This window comes from Sander lucioperca, chromosome 13, assembly GCF_008315115.2.
Source record: "Sander lucioperca isolate FBNREF2018 chromosome 13, SLUC_FBN_1.2, whole genome shotgun sequence".
NCBI classification, from domain to species: Eukaryota; Metazoa; Chordata; class Actinopteri; order Perciformes; family Percidae; genus Sander; species Sander lucioperca.
This window is the reverse complement of record NC_050185.1, coordinates 14,206,460-14,221,637: the sequence shown is the minus strand read 5'-3', so window position 1 is coordinate 14,221,637 and position 15,178 is coordinate 14,206,460. Positions and strand designations below refer to the sequence as shown.

The 15,178-nt window shown below is 39.5% G+C and overlaps 1 protein-coding gene across 2 annotated transcripts; it reads left to right on the top strand.

The window, feature by feature from the left end:
- The first annotated feature begins 356 nt into the window (after positions 1–356).
- Positions 357–14,330, top strand: LOC116064885 (ferroxidase HEPHL1-like). 2 transcript variants are annotated; one of them, XM_031320242.2, is made up of 20 exons: positions 357–715; positions 2,470–2,714; positions 4,092–4,304; positions 4,770–4,988; positions 5,252–5,506; positions 6,140–6,308; positions 7,316–7,455; positions 7,604–7,735; positions 8,784–8,989; positions 9,394–9,520; positions 9,690–9,902; positions 10,634–10,853; positions 10,965–11,104; positions 11,186–11,311; positions 11,450–11,556; positions 11,671–11,905; positions 12,476–12,615; positions 12,914–13,067; positions 13,217–13,231; positions 13,938–14,330. In XM_031320242.2, the coding sequence occupies exons 1-20, from the start codon at positions 543–545 to the stop codon at positions 14,021–14,023; spliced, it is 3,315 nt and encodes a 1,104-aa protein (XP_031176102.2). In that variant the 5' UTR covers positions 357–542; the 3' UTR covers positions 14,024–14,330. The 2 variants fall into 2 exon arrangements, with proteins under 2 accessions (XP_031176102.2, XP_035864776.1); XM_036008883.1 differs by lacking the exon at positions 13,217–13,231 and having other exon boundaries at positions 543–715.
- The last annotated feature ends 848 nt before the right edge of the window (positions 14,331–15,178 follow it).

Here is a 15,178-nt window from a genome sequence, read left to right as displayed (position 1 = left end):
AAAGTCAAAGTACAACCCCTAATAAATTGTCAAAATCGTCCATATTTTGAAATTTTATTTCAATAGAGCGGGCCTCCCGTTGGGTTTAAGGGGTGGGTCCAAGAGGCTTTTCTGTATGTCTGGATAAGATACATATGCCTACCAAATGTCATGCCTCTATGTGATAGTTAAAGAAGGGGGCTTTCATTTTGAATACTGATAGGGGGCGCATCAAGAGCAACTTTGCCAAACCCAAGTCTGAGACCCATATATGTCAGATCGCAATTTTCACCAATTCTGATATGCGGCCCTAATAATCAACGTGAGAACACTGAGTGGTTGTAATCCCTGTACTCTGATACCACAGGAGGCGCCGTGGTCGCTCTTCGGCTGAATAGACCAACTGTTTTCCTTTGCAGAGTTTCACAAGTGCTCCCTGCAGCCTCAACGCACACTGTTAATAGGCGCTTGCATGGAAGAGTCAACGGAGGTCTCCACTTGTTCCTGTTTAACCAAAACCCGCTAACTCTCAGCCCTACATCTGACGGAGCGATCAGCTCAACATGGCAAGGGCTTTGGGGCTGTTTGCGAGTTGTTTGTTGTTTGTTCTCTCCTCCGGTGTGGAAGGGAAGCGCAGCAGTGAGAGAGTTTACTATGTGGGGATCATCGAGGACTTTTGGGATTACGCACCAAGTGGGAAAAACCTGCTTAACGGGCAAGACGTCGAAAATGATGAGTGAGTTGTGATACAGTCAAGTTATTTGGAAATTATGCTACTGTAAATGGTGAAGGGAAGCCATCACCTGTTTGATTAATCGCGTTAAAATTCAGACATGGCATGGGGTGTTGAGATTACTAATAGCCTAAATCTATAACTGATTATAATAATGCTTTTGTTTTAAGTTTTAGGTCAAACGTTATAGGCTACAGTAGTCTAGATGTGATTTCGTCAGGGTGTGAAAGTGTCTAGACCTCTGGACGCAGTGTTGTGTGATTTACCGGCAGTCTGGCAGATTCACAGGGAAGATGACAGTACTTGAGTGTAACATCACTGTTTTCTTTCCGGACACCGACCAAAAAATATAGTCAGTAAACACAGACAGCTCTCGATGTCTGTGTCATATAATACGTGACATATTGAGAGAATCGTTAGCATCACACCACCAATACTGTGTTAAACGTCGCTGTGCTTTAAGAATAAACAGAAAGAACTCTCAGAAGTTCTTCAGCACATGGAACCCAGTGCTGCAGCACATCAAGGACCATTGTGACCCCCCCCCCCCCCTCTATGTGTGTATTCTGCAGTTAAATTGTAGATATAATGGACAGGTACCTGATCTTTTCATGTAAGACAGCTTAATAACGTTGATGCATTATCACACACTTGCACAATGCTGGAATCACCTGACTTACTCAATCAGCGGTCAACTTCCCCAACAGTCAGTAACCATGGCAAAATACAAGTGCAGCAAAATCATTGTTTGTACTCAACCAAGCTATTTTAGCATAAATTGAACAACAATAATAATAATTTTGAGTTTTTAGTCCATAACTTCTATTAATAAAACTGCTTCCAGTTAGTGTATTAATTTCATACAGTTGTATAGTTGGCTACTGTCATACAGTCTTTATCTTGGCAATAATAAGGCTGCTGCACTGTTGTCATGGTGGTGTCATGGTGTTTGAATATAATAATAATAATAATAATAATAATAACTTTATTTATATAGCACCTTTTTTACAAAGTTTACTTTGTTTACTAGGAATCTTCAACAGGGGGTCCAGGACCCCAAGGGGGTCCTCAGAGTCAAGGCAGGGGGGCCTCCAAATTATTGTTCATTTTTGAAAGTTTTTTCCAAAATTAAAAAGTCTTAGCATGAATCCAACATATTATTAGCAAATATAAATCCCCTCTGCTTATTGGCCTATAGGTAAGGTAGTCACTAAGGTAGCCATCCACAGATACAGTATATCCTAAGGATTCACTGTACCACATATGTTTAACATAAAAACATGATTTATAAAACCTTGCAACAATTAATAGTTTGTTATTAATAGCTTAGTATTCTGTGCAAAAAAGGTTAGTCTTAGGCTGCCCTACATGTTATTGTATATGCAACTTTATTTTATACAATATATGTAGTAGGGGGTCCCTGTTCCGTCTCTCTTTCAGTTAAGGGGTCATTGGTTTAAAAAACGTTGAAGACCCCTGGGCTAGACCACAAGTATCTTTATTCTACTGCTCTGATTTGTTAAACCATTTATATTTTATTACACTTATTCATGCTTTTTATTTTTTCAAAATACCTATGTAACATAATAAGGATATAAAATTGCAAGTCACTGTGCAATCCTGTACTGTATAATACGACAATAACCTGACCGTGACCTTAAGAAATGGCAAATAGATCAGGTCTCTTTCTCTTCTGCCTCCTACACACTCTCGCTTCCTTCTGTTTCACCATTTCTCTGTCTCCACTCCTATCTCAGGCATGCATCTGTGTTCCTGGAAAGAGGACCCCACCGTATTGGCCGTGTTTATAAGAAGGCCATGTTCCGACAGTACACGGATGCTACGTACAGCCGCCTGGCCTCCCGACCCGTCTGGTTGGGCTTCCTGGGGCCCATACTGCGAGCTGAGGTTGATGAAACTATTGTGGTCCATCTGAAGAACTTTGCGACCAGAAACTACTCTATGCATCCTCATGGAGTTTTCTATGAGAAGAATACAGAGGGTATAGTGCTACATAATACATATATGTGTATGTAGAGACACACAGACTGTATATTCACGCACAGAAAGACGTGCAAAATCAATTATGATATCCCTCAGACAGAAAGGAACACTTGTTCATACAAAATCATACCTAGTTGCTGTAATAATAAGTAGACTGCTAATATTTTTTTAACTATAATGAATGCCTACATGGATTTTCTTCCACAATGAATAGCAGTTTGTGCAATAATGTGTTACAAAAACAACGTATCAGGGTTCAAGAATGAAATGAATGAGATATCCAAGGAGTAAGAAAAAATATAATATAGTTTTTTTTAAGAATGCAATGCTGTACGGGAGACATTATCAAGAGATCAGAGGCTCATTGATGGAACATTGACATTGTCTGCATATTCAGTCAAATAGATATAATCTGTGGCTTTGTGTAATACTACTCTGAAAGTATAGCATCTTGGCATGTTGTGCCCCTCTGCTTCAGTGCCAGACTGTCTCACACAACAAGATACTGATAGGCTGAAAAGTTCACTAGCAAATGTGGTACGGGCTAAATGAGTCCAATTTGGCCTGTGTGAGAGGAAAATGGACGCAGCACAATTGTAATAACTGAGTCACTATGTAAAATATGTCTCCTAAAGTATTCTGACCTTTGCAGCTCTTTGTTATGCAACATGCACCCCATCCCCCACATCTGGGGAGATGCATCCTGTCTCTGGAATTTCAAGAGGCGAGATGTACAGGAAGCGAAACTGAAACTAAAACTTAGTTTTCCTTCTTAAAACAGATTATGGCTGATGTCCTGCTTAATTTATTTAAGGGATTTACATCAATCTGTCAATTGGTATGATAGAACATTTCTGTTAAGTAACCAACTAGTTGTTTTTTTCATAAACAGCAGATTATGAACAGTAAGTGAGGGATATGTGGGGAGGAAGACGAAGTAGAGGGGAGTGGTGTCAACACATCAAGACATAAAACTGATAAAGTCAGCTAATTCTTTGTTACACCATGACATGTGACGAGTGTAGAGTGGTACAGAGGTCAGTGTACCCGTGATAACTATCACTAAGACTGAGATCATTTGTGTGTTTATAGATCACTTACACACATGCAGGCTAAAATCTTAACAGAGATAAGACCCATAGAGGAAATAGATATAACCTTGAGTTGGGAAACCTCAATTGAAGAATGTGCTTATTAAACCTATTGATGAATCAATGATTTCATCCATTTTGATTTCTACATCATTCTACTGCACTTATAAGTTCAAGACTATAGCATTGTTTTTTACTGACACAATGTGAAAGGCTCAACTGCTCTCTGAACTTAAGAAGAAACAGAATGATCTCAACATAAACATCTTGTATTTGTCTAACAGGGGCACTCTATCCAGATGGGACATCAAACAAGCTGAAGGGGGATGACTCTGTTCCTCCGGGAGGCAAATACACCTACCGCTGGGAGGTCAGACCAGAATATGCCCCCACGGATGACGATGCCAACTGCCTGACCTGGATCTACCACTCTCATTGGGAAGCCCCCAGGGACATCGCCTCAGGACTTATCGGAGCTCTGCTCACCTGCAAAAAAGGTATAAAGATATGTGACTACAAGCTATTTAATCTTACTGATTTTACATTAGAAGACATTTCTCACAATGTTTATTTATATGGTATGTTGGGTTACATCTCAGTATGCATTATTTGGATGCCAAATCAAATGTTTATGTCCCCTAATCATAGTTACAGTCACCAAGGGCTTCTTCACACCCATGCTTAAAAAGTCAATTACACCAACACTCCCTAGCATAAGCCCTTAATGACTACAATGAAAAACTGCCATGAAAGGAAGCTTCATAGTTAGAACAAATATGGTGGGAAACCACGGGGAGAATTACTCCACACTCCGACCTACTATGCATCCAACGAATGCTGACATGGTGGGAAAACAAAGATTAAATTATCCTTTATCTGTGCTTGACTACAGATATATACATAACATATTTCACCTCCATCCTGCATGTTTCTCTATGTTTCATCTTTCTCTGTGAGTGCAGGAATCTTAAAGGAGACAAACGATCCAGTCCAGGGTCAGACAGAGACAGTGTCTGTTGTAGAGTCAGTTCGAAATGATGTGGACCAGGATGTCTTCCTGATGTTCAACGTGGTGGATGAAAACGAGAGTTGGTACGTGGAGGACAACATTCAGAACTGCATTGATCCAGCTGGAGTCAACCAGGAAGACCCGGACTTTAAGGAGTCAAACCTAATGCATGGTGAGAGAGATTGTTTGGTGCTAAAATGACTGCACACGCATTAAGTTGGTTGAATTTTTGTTTTTTTACAACATCTAAAAATGTTGATCTCCCCTACATCCTGTTGCTCCTACATTCTTTAATTTACTTTGTTATGTGAGTTACTCGTCACTACAAATGACTTATTTCTTAAACAAAGTATATAAAAGAAGGTTTAAAAGCTACGTTTTTTTTCTCTTTGTCCTGTCCTCTAACCCCTGTCTGTGTTTTTCTACGTGTGACAGCTATTAATGGCTACATGTTTGGTAACCTGCCCGGAATTGAGTTATGCCAGCACCGTGCAGTATCCTGGCATTTGTTTGGCATTGGTAACGAGGTGGACATTCATACTGCCTTTTTCCATGGGAATACACTGCTGGACCGTGGCCACCGCACCGACGTCCTCAGCCTGTTCCCAGCCACGTTCGCTACAGCTAAGATGGTCCCGAAAGCATCAGGAAAGTGGTTGCTGACCTGCCAGGTTAATGACCACTTACAGGGTAGGCCACCTGATCTTTACGCCTCTGTGTGACCTCTGACCTCTCTGCTCTGGTTGTTCAGAGTTGCTGACAGGGGGAATGCATTTTTGTGAGGTACACCTCTGTTATTTTGTCAAAGCATGATGTTACAAGTCTTCGAACAGCAGAACAGCAGAGCACACCAGGATTTTTATGTTAAGGCTGTCCAAAGTCCTTTGAACATAGAACTGAATGAGCCATACTTGCTCAAAATATTATGAATATTGCTTACAGTTGTGAAATACCTTTCCTCTGTATCTTATCAGGCTTTCCATGATAGCTTATTTGTATCTCTGTGGTTTTCAAAGAAACATCCACAAATATTTACTGTACAAATCACACCGCTGGTACTTTTACAAGTCCTGTGTCTCTCAGGGTCTGGTGTGCAAAAGAAAGAGATAATGAAGTTGAAAGTGTTAACTGGAACCTGAAATATCTTCTTTTTTTTTTTTATTGGCTGAGATTAAATCTGACCCTTTCGACTTGTCAGGTTGATTTTCAGCCATTGAGATTTCCAGATGCTCTGAAGGTCCAGTTTCACCACAAGCTTTTACATTGTACATGTGAATTGTGGGCCACATAATGTTTGTGTGTGTCTCTATTTATCTTTTTCAGCTGGAATGCAGGCCTTTTATGAAGTGAAGTCATGCGACAGTGAGGCCGGCTCTACAGTGATGACCGGCGTTGTGAGGAATTACTACCTGGCAGCAAAGAAAGTCCTGTGGGGCTATGGTCCCTCAGGAAGGGATCTGATTAAAAATGTATCCCTCACTGAGCCTGACAGGTGGGCATACACCTTATCAAATTAGGAGTGACATACTGTTCCAACCTAATAATGGTAACAGCGATGGTAGGCCAATGTAATTTTAAACTCTACTGACGTTTGTACCAAACACACAGCAAACTGGACCCACCTGGCTTAATGCCAGCTTTCTCCCAGCTATTTAGGTTATTAGGGGTCATGTCCATTTAGCTTGTTTTATTGCTCAGAGTTGTTGAAACTTTTACTAGAGCCCCTGGTCATACTTCGAGCAAAGTTTCATGTTGTGTCGAGCCTTCTTAGTGTTTTAAAAACAGCTATTTTGAGGCTAGCATAACAGTGCCCCTATTACTCCCATTCAAAAGGCCATTTGACCGAAAAAACGAAAATACGGTACATCTTAAAAGTGGCGCTTCTGTCCTAAATATGCTTTTAAATCAAATTTTGACTCGGGTACATTCACAAAAAGACCCCAGGTTGCATTTTGGCGAGAGTTACGCTTTAAGATACCAATCAAATGTATCCAAACAAGGAATACAGAATGATCCCTGTGTTTTATAGTCAGGTGAAAATATATTAGATGGACATTTTTTTTGCATTTAAAAAGTACAACCTCAGTAGTTTTGGAGAAGGAAGTATGCCAGCTAACTGACTCTGTATCACTATTTTATCAAGGGGTAAACTATTCTTGAAGTCTTGCAAAACCTCTGAACAAAGTTGCCTGTCTGTGTGTATGGACCCTGGACAGGGCTGATTATTTCTGAGGTGGTCCGGCCTGTGGTGAGGAAGTTTTGTGGTGTCTAGACTAGACGGTGTGGATAGAGATGCAGTAATTCAGTTGTTATTGTTGCGTCTTTGTTATTGTTCCCTGACCTGACACATTAAACCCCTCTGACTGGCCAGCTTTTTGCTCTGTTCCCTTTTATTGTTAGTAAAAGAATTCTATCCAGGCCACATATTCATTGCAACCCCTTCCCTCACTTACAGTATCTTGCTTTTCCTATTCTTTCTCCCACCCCTTCCTCCCATAGTGCATCAGAGGTTTATTTTGGGAGAGATGGTGGAAGGATCGGAGGTGACTACATGAAAGTGATATACGAAGAGTACACAGATAATACCTTCACCACCACAAAGCCACCAACACCTGATACTCAACACTTAGGAATATTAGGTCAGGACTACCTTTTTTGCAAAGTTCCAGATTTGGCAAAAATGTCCCTCTTTTGTATCTTATTTACTGGTACACTGGTGTCTTGTCTTATACTTATGTTCTCTCAACACCTCTTGTCTGGTTACAATGTTCTCCTGTATTTGTCCAGGTCCAGTCCTGAGGGCAGAGGAGGGAGACACTCTCAGAGTGACATTCATGAATAAAGCTGATAGAAACTACAGCATCCAGCCTCATGGCCTGAACTATGATAAACACTTCCAAGGAAGCAGCTATGAAGATGGTGAGGAAGTAGACAGTTGCATTGCCACAGATAGTAACTGCACAGCCAAGAAAAACTTCAATAGTTATGACATCTTTAAAATTGATTGATTGATTTGAGTGGTAATAATGACAACAGATTTATACAAGGTCAGTGAGATGGTTTGTTTAGCAGTATTATGGCATAAGGCCGGTTACACACTGGATGCGTTGCGCGAGTGTCCGTTTATATTTCGACTCCCATGTTAACAGGTTAGAGCTTACACACTGCCTGCGTGAGACGCGTGCCTGCTAGAAATAGAACCGACGCCTTTTTTTCACGCGAGACGCGAACGTGTTGGAAGCGTTTCCATGCAAAATAGAATAGGAAAATATGTTTATGTAATTTAGACACAAATGCATATTAATAAATTACATCTTGATGTTTGAAAGTCTCTATGTTTTGACATCAATGTAGATATAAATTTCAGAGAAAAGATTTTCAAATATTGCACCTGTCATACAGAACGAAATACTCTGTAACATATTTTGCAGTCAATACTGCCGACGTTGTCTTACTTTAATCAAATCAGTAGGCTATATATTTATGTTTAGATCAGGCTCTTTACAGCTACACAAAGTTGTTATAAACAGACAGCCCACTTACCCATTTTTTAGAGTTTGAATCTGTTGGCGCTATGTCCCGAGATCAGCCCTCCCTGTACCTAGCAGCAGGAGCAGCGCTGCGTCAGACACGCTTCTGGTGTGTAGGACACAGAAAAATCCACGCAGCCGCCACGCTTCTGAGACACAACAGAAACGCCACGCTCGCGCGACGCAAAACACACAAAACTTCTGCCAAAGTGAGTTCTTCAGCATTGTAAAGTGTGGATAATATTTTCTTTTCTGTATGAATTCATGCTAAAAGGTTTAGCATGAAGGGATGAAAATATCTGCACACCTTCAAAAAAAAAAATCTAAGTAATTCATGGACTGTGTTGCAATGAAATTGTGTTTGATGTGTCATAGGCATAGAGTTTGACTGCAAAAGCCTATTTCAAACAAAAAGTTGTGTGTGTGCAAAACTGTAGGTGTTGACAAGCCAGGCTCTCACGTTGGTCCAGGAGAGAAGTTCACCTATACCTGGCAGGTGACAGAAGGTCCATCTTCATCTGATACTGCCTGTATCCCCTATTTATACTACTCCGCCACTGATCCCGCCAAGGACACTAACTCTGGGTTAGTGGGACCTCTGCTCGTGTGCAAGAAGGGAACGCTGGGAGAGAACGGAACCCAGGTGCTGCTTTATTATCCATTCACACACACTTTCTCTCACAGATAAATGCAGGAAATTCTCTCATTTAGGACACTTTAACCAGTAAATGTTTGTTTTACCCTTGCTAAATTACTTTATTAAATCATTGATACATTTTCTTCTGGTCGGTTAATCGAACAATGGTCTCAGCATTATTGGGATTTGATAAGATTAAATTATCGTTGTCAGGAAAATGGGCCATTGCAGGAAAGATGAGAACAAAACACACTGTGCTGAATACAATATAGCAAGTTAATTGTAACAACAAAACAGTTACATATTTGATAGGCAAGCTTTGGCATTTGTATTTAAAACAGTGTAATACATTTTTAGTTTTTATCCTGTTAACTGCAACTGCAAGGTACTGTGTGTGCATTGTTTTACAGAAGGGTCTGGATAAGGAGTTCTTCCTTCTGTTTTCTGTCATGGATGAAAACATGAGCTGGTATTTGGAGGAGAATATTGAGAAGTTCAGCAGCAACGAGACAGATCTAGAGAGCAATTTGATGCACGGTATCAATCATCATTGTGTAGTTCTACCTTACTGAGTGTGTTTAAATATTATTTGATAGATACTGATAGGAGCCCACATACCATCAGTATCATATTTTGAGGGCCATTTGTGGTATTTCTTTAGTATTTTCTTCTTCTCTCTCTGTTTAAATCTTTCCTTTCATTTCAGCTGTAAACGGACGCATGTATGGGAACCTTCAGGGAGTGGAGATGTGTGCCGGGGACAAAGTTATGTGGTACACCTTTGGGCTAGGTACAGAGGTGGACATCCATGGTATTTATTTCGAGGGGAACACCTTCAAGAAGCAGAGCACAACACGTGACACTCTTAGCCTGTTCCCTCACACCACTGCTACTGTCTTCATGGAGCCAAACACTCCTGGTTAGTCATATCACACACACACACACACACACACACACACACACACACACACACACACACACACACACACACACACACTCACTCACTCACTCACTCACTCACTCACTCACTCACTCACTCACTCACTCACTCACTCACTCACTCACTCACTCACTCACTCACTCACTCACACACACACACACACACTCACAAACACACACTGTGCTGCCACTCGAAAACCACATCCCTTTCCTCGCACACATTGTCAGCATTCATCCATCTTCAGATTTTGTTTGAAAGACATGTTTGTTCTTTACAAGCATGCTTAGATAACCTTGTGTGAATGCTTTCCTGTGACATGTACACTGATCCCAACACTTGACAACAGGAAACATCAATAACTATAATACAAACAGGAAATGTCAAAACGATCTACAGTATTGTGGTATTCAAGTCATTCAAATGTAGATCAGAAACAGTCAGATGTATCCTCTATACCACATCCTGTTATGTTAAACTGTATTTACATTATTTCTCTTGAACGTGACAGTAAAGTATGAGGTCAGTGATTTTTTTAAACTGACATTTTAGAAATTTATAAACCATACCTACGTGCATCTAATTAAAAACTTGGGTGGGAGGAACCCCTTGGACATATCTCATGTCAGGATACTGTCTGCACCTAGGGTAAAGCCACAAACATATCAAGTCACGTGTCCAAATCCGTAACCTCTTTTTATTTCCCTTGTCAGGTGTGTATGAGATAAGCTGCAGAGTAACAGACCACTACTCAGCTGGCATGAGGCAGCAGTACAGAGTGAACCTGTGCCCACAACACAAATTGAAGCCCACTAACACAGAACGGCCAACCAAGATTGTGCAGTATTTTATTAGTGCTGAAGAAATAGAGTGGGACTTCTCACCTGAGAGAGACTGGGAGCTGGAGAAACACCACACCACATTAGAGGACAGGTGTGTGAGCAAGATAATTGTAGGATGATGTCTTTCAGTGTTGGAGCCTGTGATTAGTGGCATAACTTATTACTGTTTGTTAATGGAAGCAAATTGATATATGTCTCCCAGTCCAGGTAATATATTTGTTGGGAAAGGAAAAAACAGAATTGGCTCGCGCTATAAGAAAGTGGTGTATAGAGAATACACCAATGACCACTTCAGAGTTCAGAAGAAACGACAGCCCAACCAACAACACTTGGAAATTATAGGTAAGCTTAGTTGCTCTTTATGCCGTTTATTTTTTACCAAGAAGCGACCGAAGAAGACACAGGTTTTCTTTTCTCCTGCAGGTCCAATAATCAAAGCAGAGGTAGGAGAGCAGATTGTGATCACATTCAAGAACAAAGCCAGCCGGCCATACTCAATTAGCGCACATGGAGTGAGGGCCAGCGGCGCACACATTCCTGTCAAACCTGGTGAGAATCAAATTTGAAAAAAAAATCCTAAATTGTATGCTGTTGCATTCTAACAAAAGGATCGAGCTACGAAATACTGGCCTTTTCTCCGAAGTAGTGGGATTGATATGCGTTTGTTTTCTGTTCTCTTGCCTCAAGGCCACATTATGGAGATGACGTGGGATGTTCTTGAAAGCTCTGGTCCAGGGGTCTCAGATCCTAACTGCATCTCTTACGCCTACTATTCCAATGTTGACTTCATTAAGGTGCATATTCCCTGTATACATAACAGTCACATGGACGCACATGAATCACAGTGTTTAGGATGAGTTGATGTGTAGATGTTTGTGACATGCTTGTGTTCATTTCTTTATGTTCAGGATCTGTACAGTGGTCTTCTGGGGCCTCTGGTGATATGCAGGCCCGGGACCCTGCAGCACGGCGAGGGGCCCGACAGACAGAGGAGTGACGTGGAAAAGGAGTTTGCTCTGCTCTTTATGGTGCATGATGAAAACCAGTCCTGGTACTTGGACGACAACATCAGAATATACCTTGGCGTCGACCCGCATTCCTTCATTCCAGATGAAGGCTTTAAGGAGAGTAACTTAATGCACGGTAAGAGATAAGAAGAGAGTGGAGCGTGAGGCACAGAGAGTAAAACTATCTCATTCATGAAAAAATGTAAGTCTTCTGAGATTTATTGATCCTCGAGAGAAAAGTGGTGTCATCCCATCAGGAAAAGCATTGGGATGGGATTGAACATAAAAATGGAAGATAGTAATGTATGCAGAATACAGTGTAGAACTGACAATAAAACCATTGATACTTTTATACTCTAACTTCATTGTCCACAAGGGGAAATATAGAACACACACAGACTCAAATGTAGGATAAGTAAAATGTAACAAAATACATGAAACATATAATGATAAAAAAGACAGTGCTAACAATAAACGCAAGCTCACATAAAATTATGCTGTTCCTCCTCATTGCACAGAAAGGGATATAATAGATAAAAGGTTAACTAAATTACCCGTCAATCCAAAATTACAATTGGCCTTTGATACGTGATTTTTTACGTTGTCATCAGAAGAAGTCCCACTGGTGTCTGCGTGCCTCTATCTGATTCTATGTATGATTGTTTTAGTGTGTGGTCATTTCTATGTGTGAATTTGTCTATTGAAGGGATCAATGGTAAACTGTACGGTAACCTCCATGGACTGGTGATGATGCAAGGCCAGAAAGTTGACTGGTATCTACTGGGCATGGGCAATGAAGTGGACATGCACACTGTTCATTTCCATGCTGAAACTTTTACCTACAAGGTAAGTCTCACCATCACAACCAAGGCTTATTATTATCATTCATAATTAAAACAGTACCAGGCAAATTATTTATGTACAAATAATACAGACCTTACAAATTCCCCATTCTTACATATTCACACAGTGTACTGTAGAACTGGTCTGTTTGAATTGAATCAAATAACGAAATTCAAATTGGGTGTTGTCCTTGGCATGAAAACTTCAACAATGCCTGCACAGAACGTTTCGCTGCTCAGTTTATGTACTTTGTGCTTATTTTCCCCTCTGTTGTATTGTGTGTGCTCTGTGTGTGTATCAGACGGACCTTGTGCACCGTGCAGATGTCTTTGATCTTTTCCCCGGGACTTTCCAGACTGTGGAGATGGTTGCCGGGAACCCAGGGACTTGGTTGCTCCACTGTCATGTGAATGACCACATTCATGCTGGCATGGAGACCACTTTCACCATCCAAGGTGTGTATGCATATGTTGTGTTCGTGCATGTCAATGATATGTGTGTCTGTCTCACACATGCATGTGCGTTAACATAATTTCAGTATGTACATATGAATATGAACATCTATTTGTCTGACATCCCACTTTTTTATATTTTTCAATTCCAGAAAAATCCTCAGATGGTAAGACCTGTTTGTTTGACCAAATGATTCAGTACGGCATTGATATTGGAATATTTTTGTCACTTTTTAGCACCTTATAAAATATATATATATATATATATAAATAAATTATATATATATATATATATATATATATATATATATATATATATATATATTATTTATATATTATATATATTATATATATATTAGTATATATACTAAGTTTTAGTCAGTGTTACATCTCTATAGCTTTGTACTGCAATTTAAGCGTAGATTTATTTTAAAGGTCAGCACTGCGTTACCCTTACCAAAATAATGTACCACTGTCGATTGATCAATGATTGTAGGCTTGGTGTTCACGGTGATAGATTACTAGTAACACTGTGTAGGTTGTAATAGATTATTAGTATAGAACTCAAGCATGTTTCAAGAGTGTGCAAATAGATTTTCAGGTCATATGGAAATAAAAAGAAATTAATTAATGGATGTATTAGTGCTTTAAGGTTAGTATAGGTGATGAGCCAATATTTTGGTGTAATCCTGTAACACTAAAAGCATAAAAAAAAGATTAGGTTTTGATTCCGGTTGTGCATTTAACAGATAATGTAGTAAAATTGAAGTGTAACAAGATGTCATGGTTGTAAAATGTTTTATCATTTACTTATAATGTCCCTCCCCTCCTGTCTTTAACTCTTCTTTTTCTCTCACTTTGTTGTCTTTCCAGCTGCAGCACCAGGAACTGAAGGCTCCATAAAGACGCTGCTGCTCTCGCTGGCACTTGGTCTTATGGCTGTAGGTGGACTGCACTAATGAAGGGACTGGGGTGTGTGTAACCATAACTGTTGTTATTAATGCACTTGAAAAAATCCAGGGACAGAATCACTGTTTCATGTATTTTTGACGTTATGTAGTAAAAACCAAGAAATGATCAGACACAATATATCAAGGGCTGTACGTATAAAGAGTTTTTTTTTTATTTATTAGGACTAAAAGAAGAATTGTATATATGTGGATTATTTCTATTTTCAGTCATGTGTTTAAAGTTTTGCAAATCATTGCTGTACCAAACATTTGATTCCATGTATTAATGTGCAATAAATACATTTATTCAACTGTGCTGTTGTACTATTTTTCTTTCATGTGCTAGCATCACTTACAACCACAAGGTGGCGTTTACATCTCAGACAACTAAATCCTGTCTTGAAAATCTGTGACATCCTATATGATTTAAAATATCAGAATATCACGAAATGTTTTTGATCTGGTGCAGGAAGTAAACACTGATCTAGTGGTGAGTTGTTTTTGATGTGTGTGTTTTGCAATGAGTCTGTCAATAAGAGGGTAGACACCATCATAGATATATATAAAGGCTAGATGTCTCGTCCGCGCTGCTGGCCAATGGAGGTCGACGTCCGCACCTGGCGGCCATCTTGCCACAGTCAGCTCGCTCACTCGTAACATTGTGTTTTAATGGTGCATGTACTTTTTAAATAACCATAACTTGCTCAATTTTCTACCGATTTTCAAACGGTTTGGTTTGATATAAACGTCAGAGATGTAGTTATGACACTGCATACTTATGAATAATTATAACCATGGATTTCCATATGAAAATAACATTAAACAGAAAATATAGGTGCAATGAATATACACAAGCACAAGGTATTTATGTTAAATCAATATATAGGCTACTAAAACTCATATATATATATATATATATATATATATATATATATATATATATATATATATATATACACTTTTATAATATGTATATTACTAATATAATAAAATAATTTGAATTATTACATGTTTATTTTAAACAAGTTTAAACTATTATAAAAGTGACATTTATTTGCAATAAAAAATAGGTACAAGATTTCATATATATCTATGGACACCATCGCTAACAGTCCATCAGATAGGCTAATGTTGATACTCAAACAGACGGATTGATTTGTTAAT

Excerpts from the sequence above, each read along its gene's own strand:
- LOC116064885 (XM_031320242.2), top strand. The coding sequence starts at position 543 with ATGGCAAGGGCTTTGGGGCTGTTTGCGAGTTGTTTGTTGTTTGTTCTC. Across the intron at positions 2,715-4,091 it reads CTATGAGAAGAATACAGAGG|GGGCACTCTATCCAGATGGG; the intron begins GTATAGTGCTAC and ends TTTGTCTAACAG. Across the intron at positions 9,903-10,633 it reads CATGGAGCCAAACACTCCTG|GTGTGTATGAGATAAGCTGC; the intron begins GTTAGTCATATC and ends TTCCCTTGTCAG.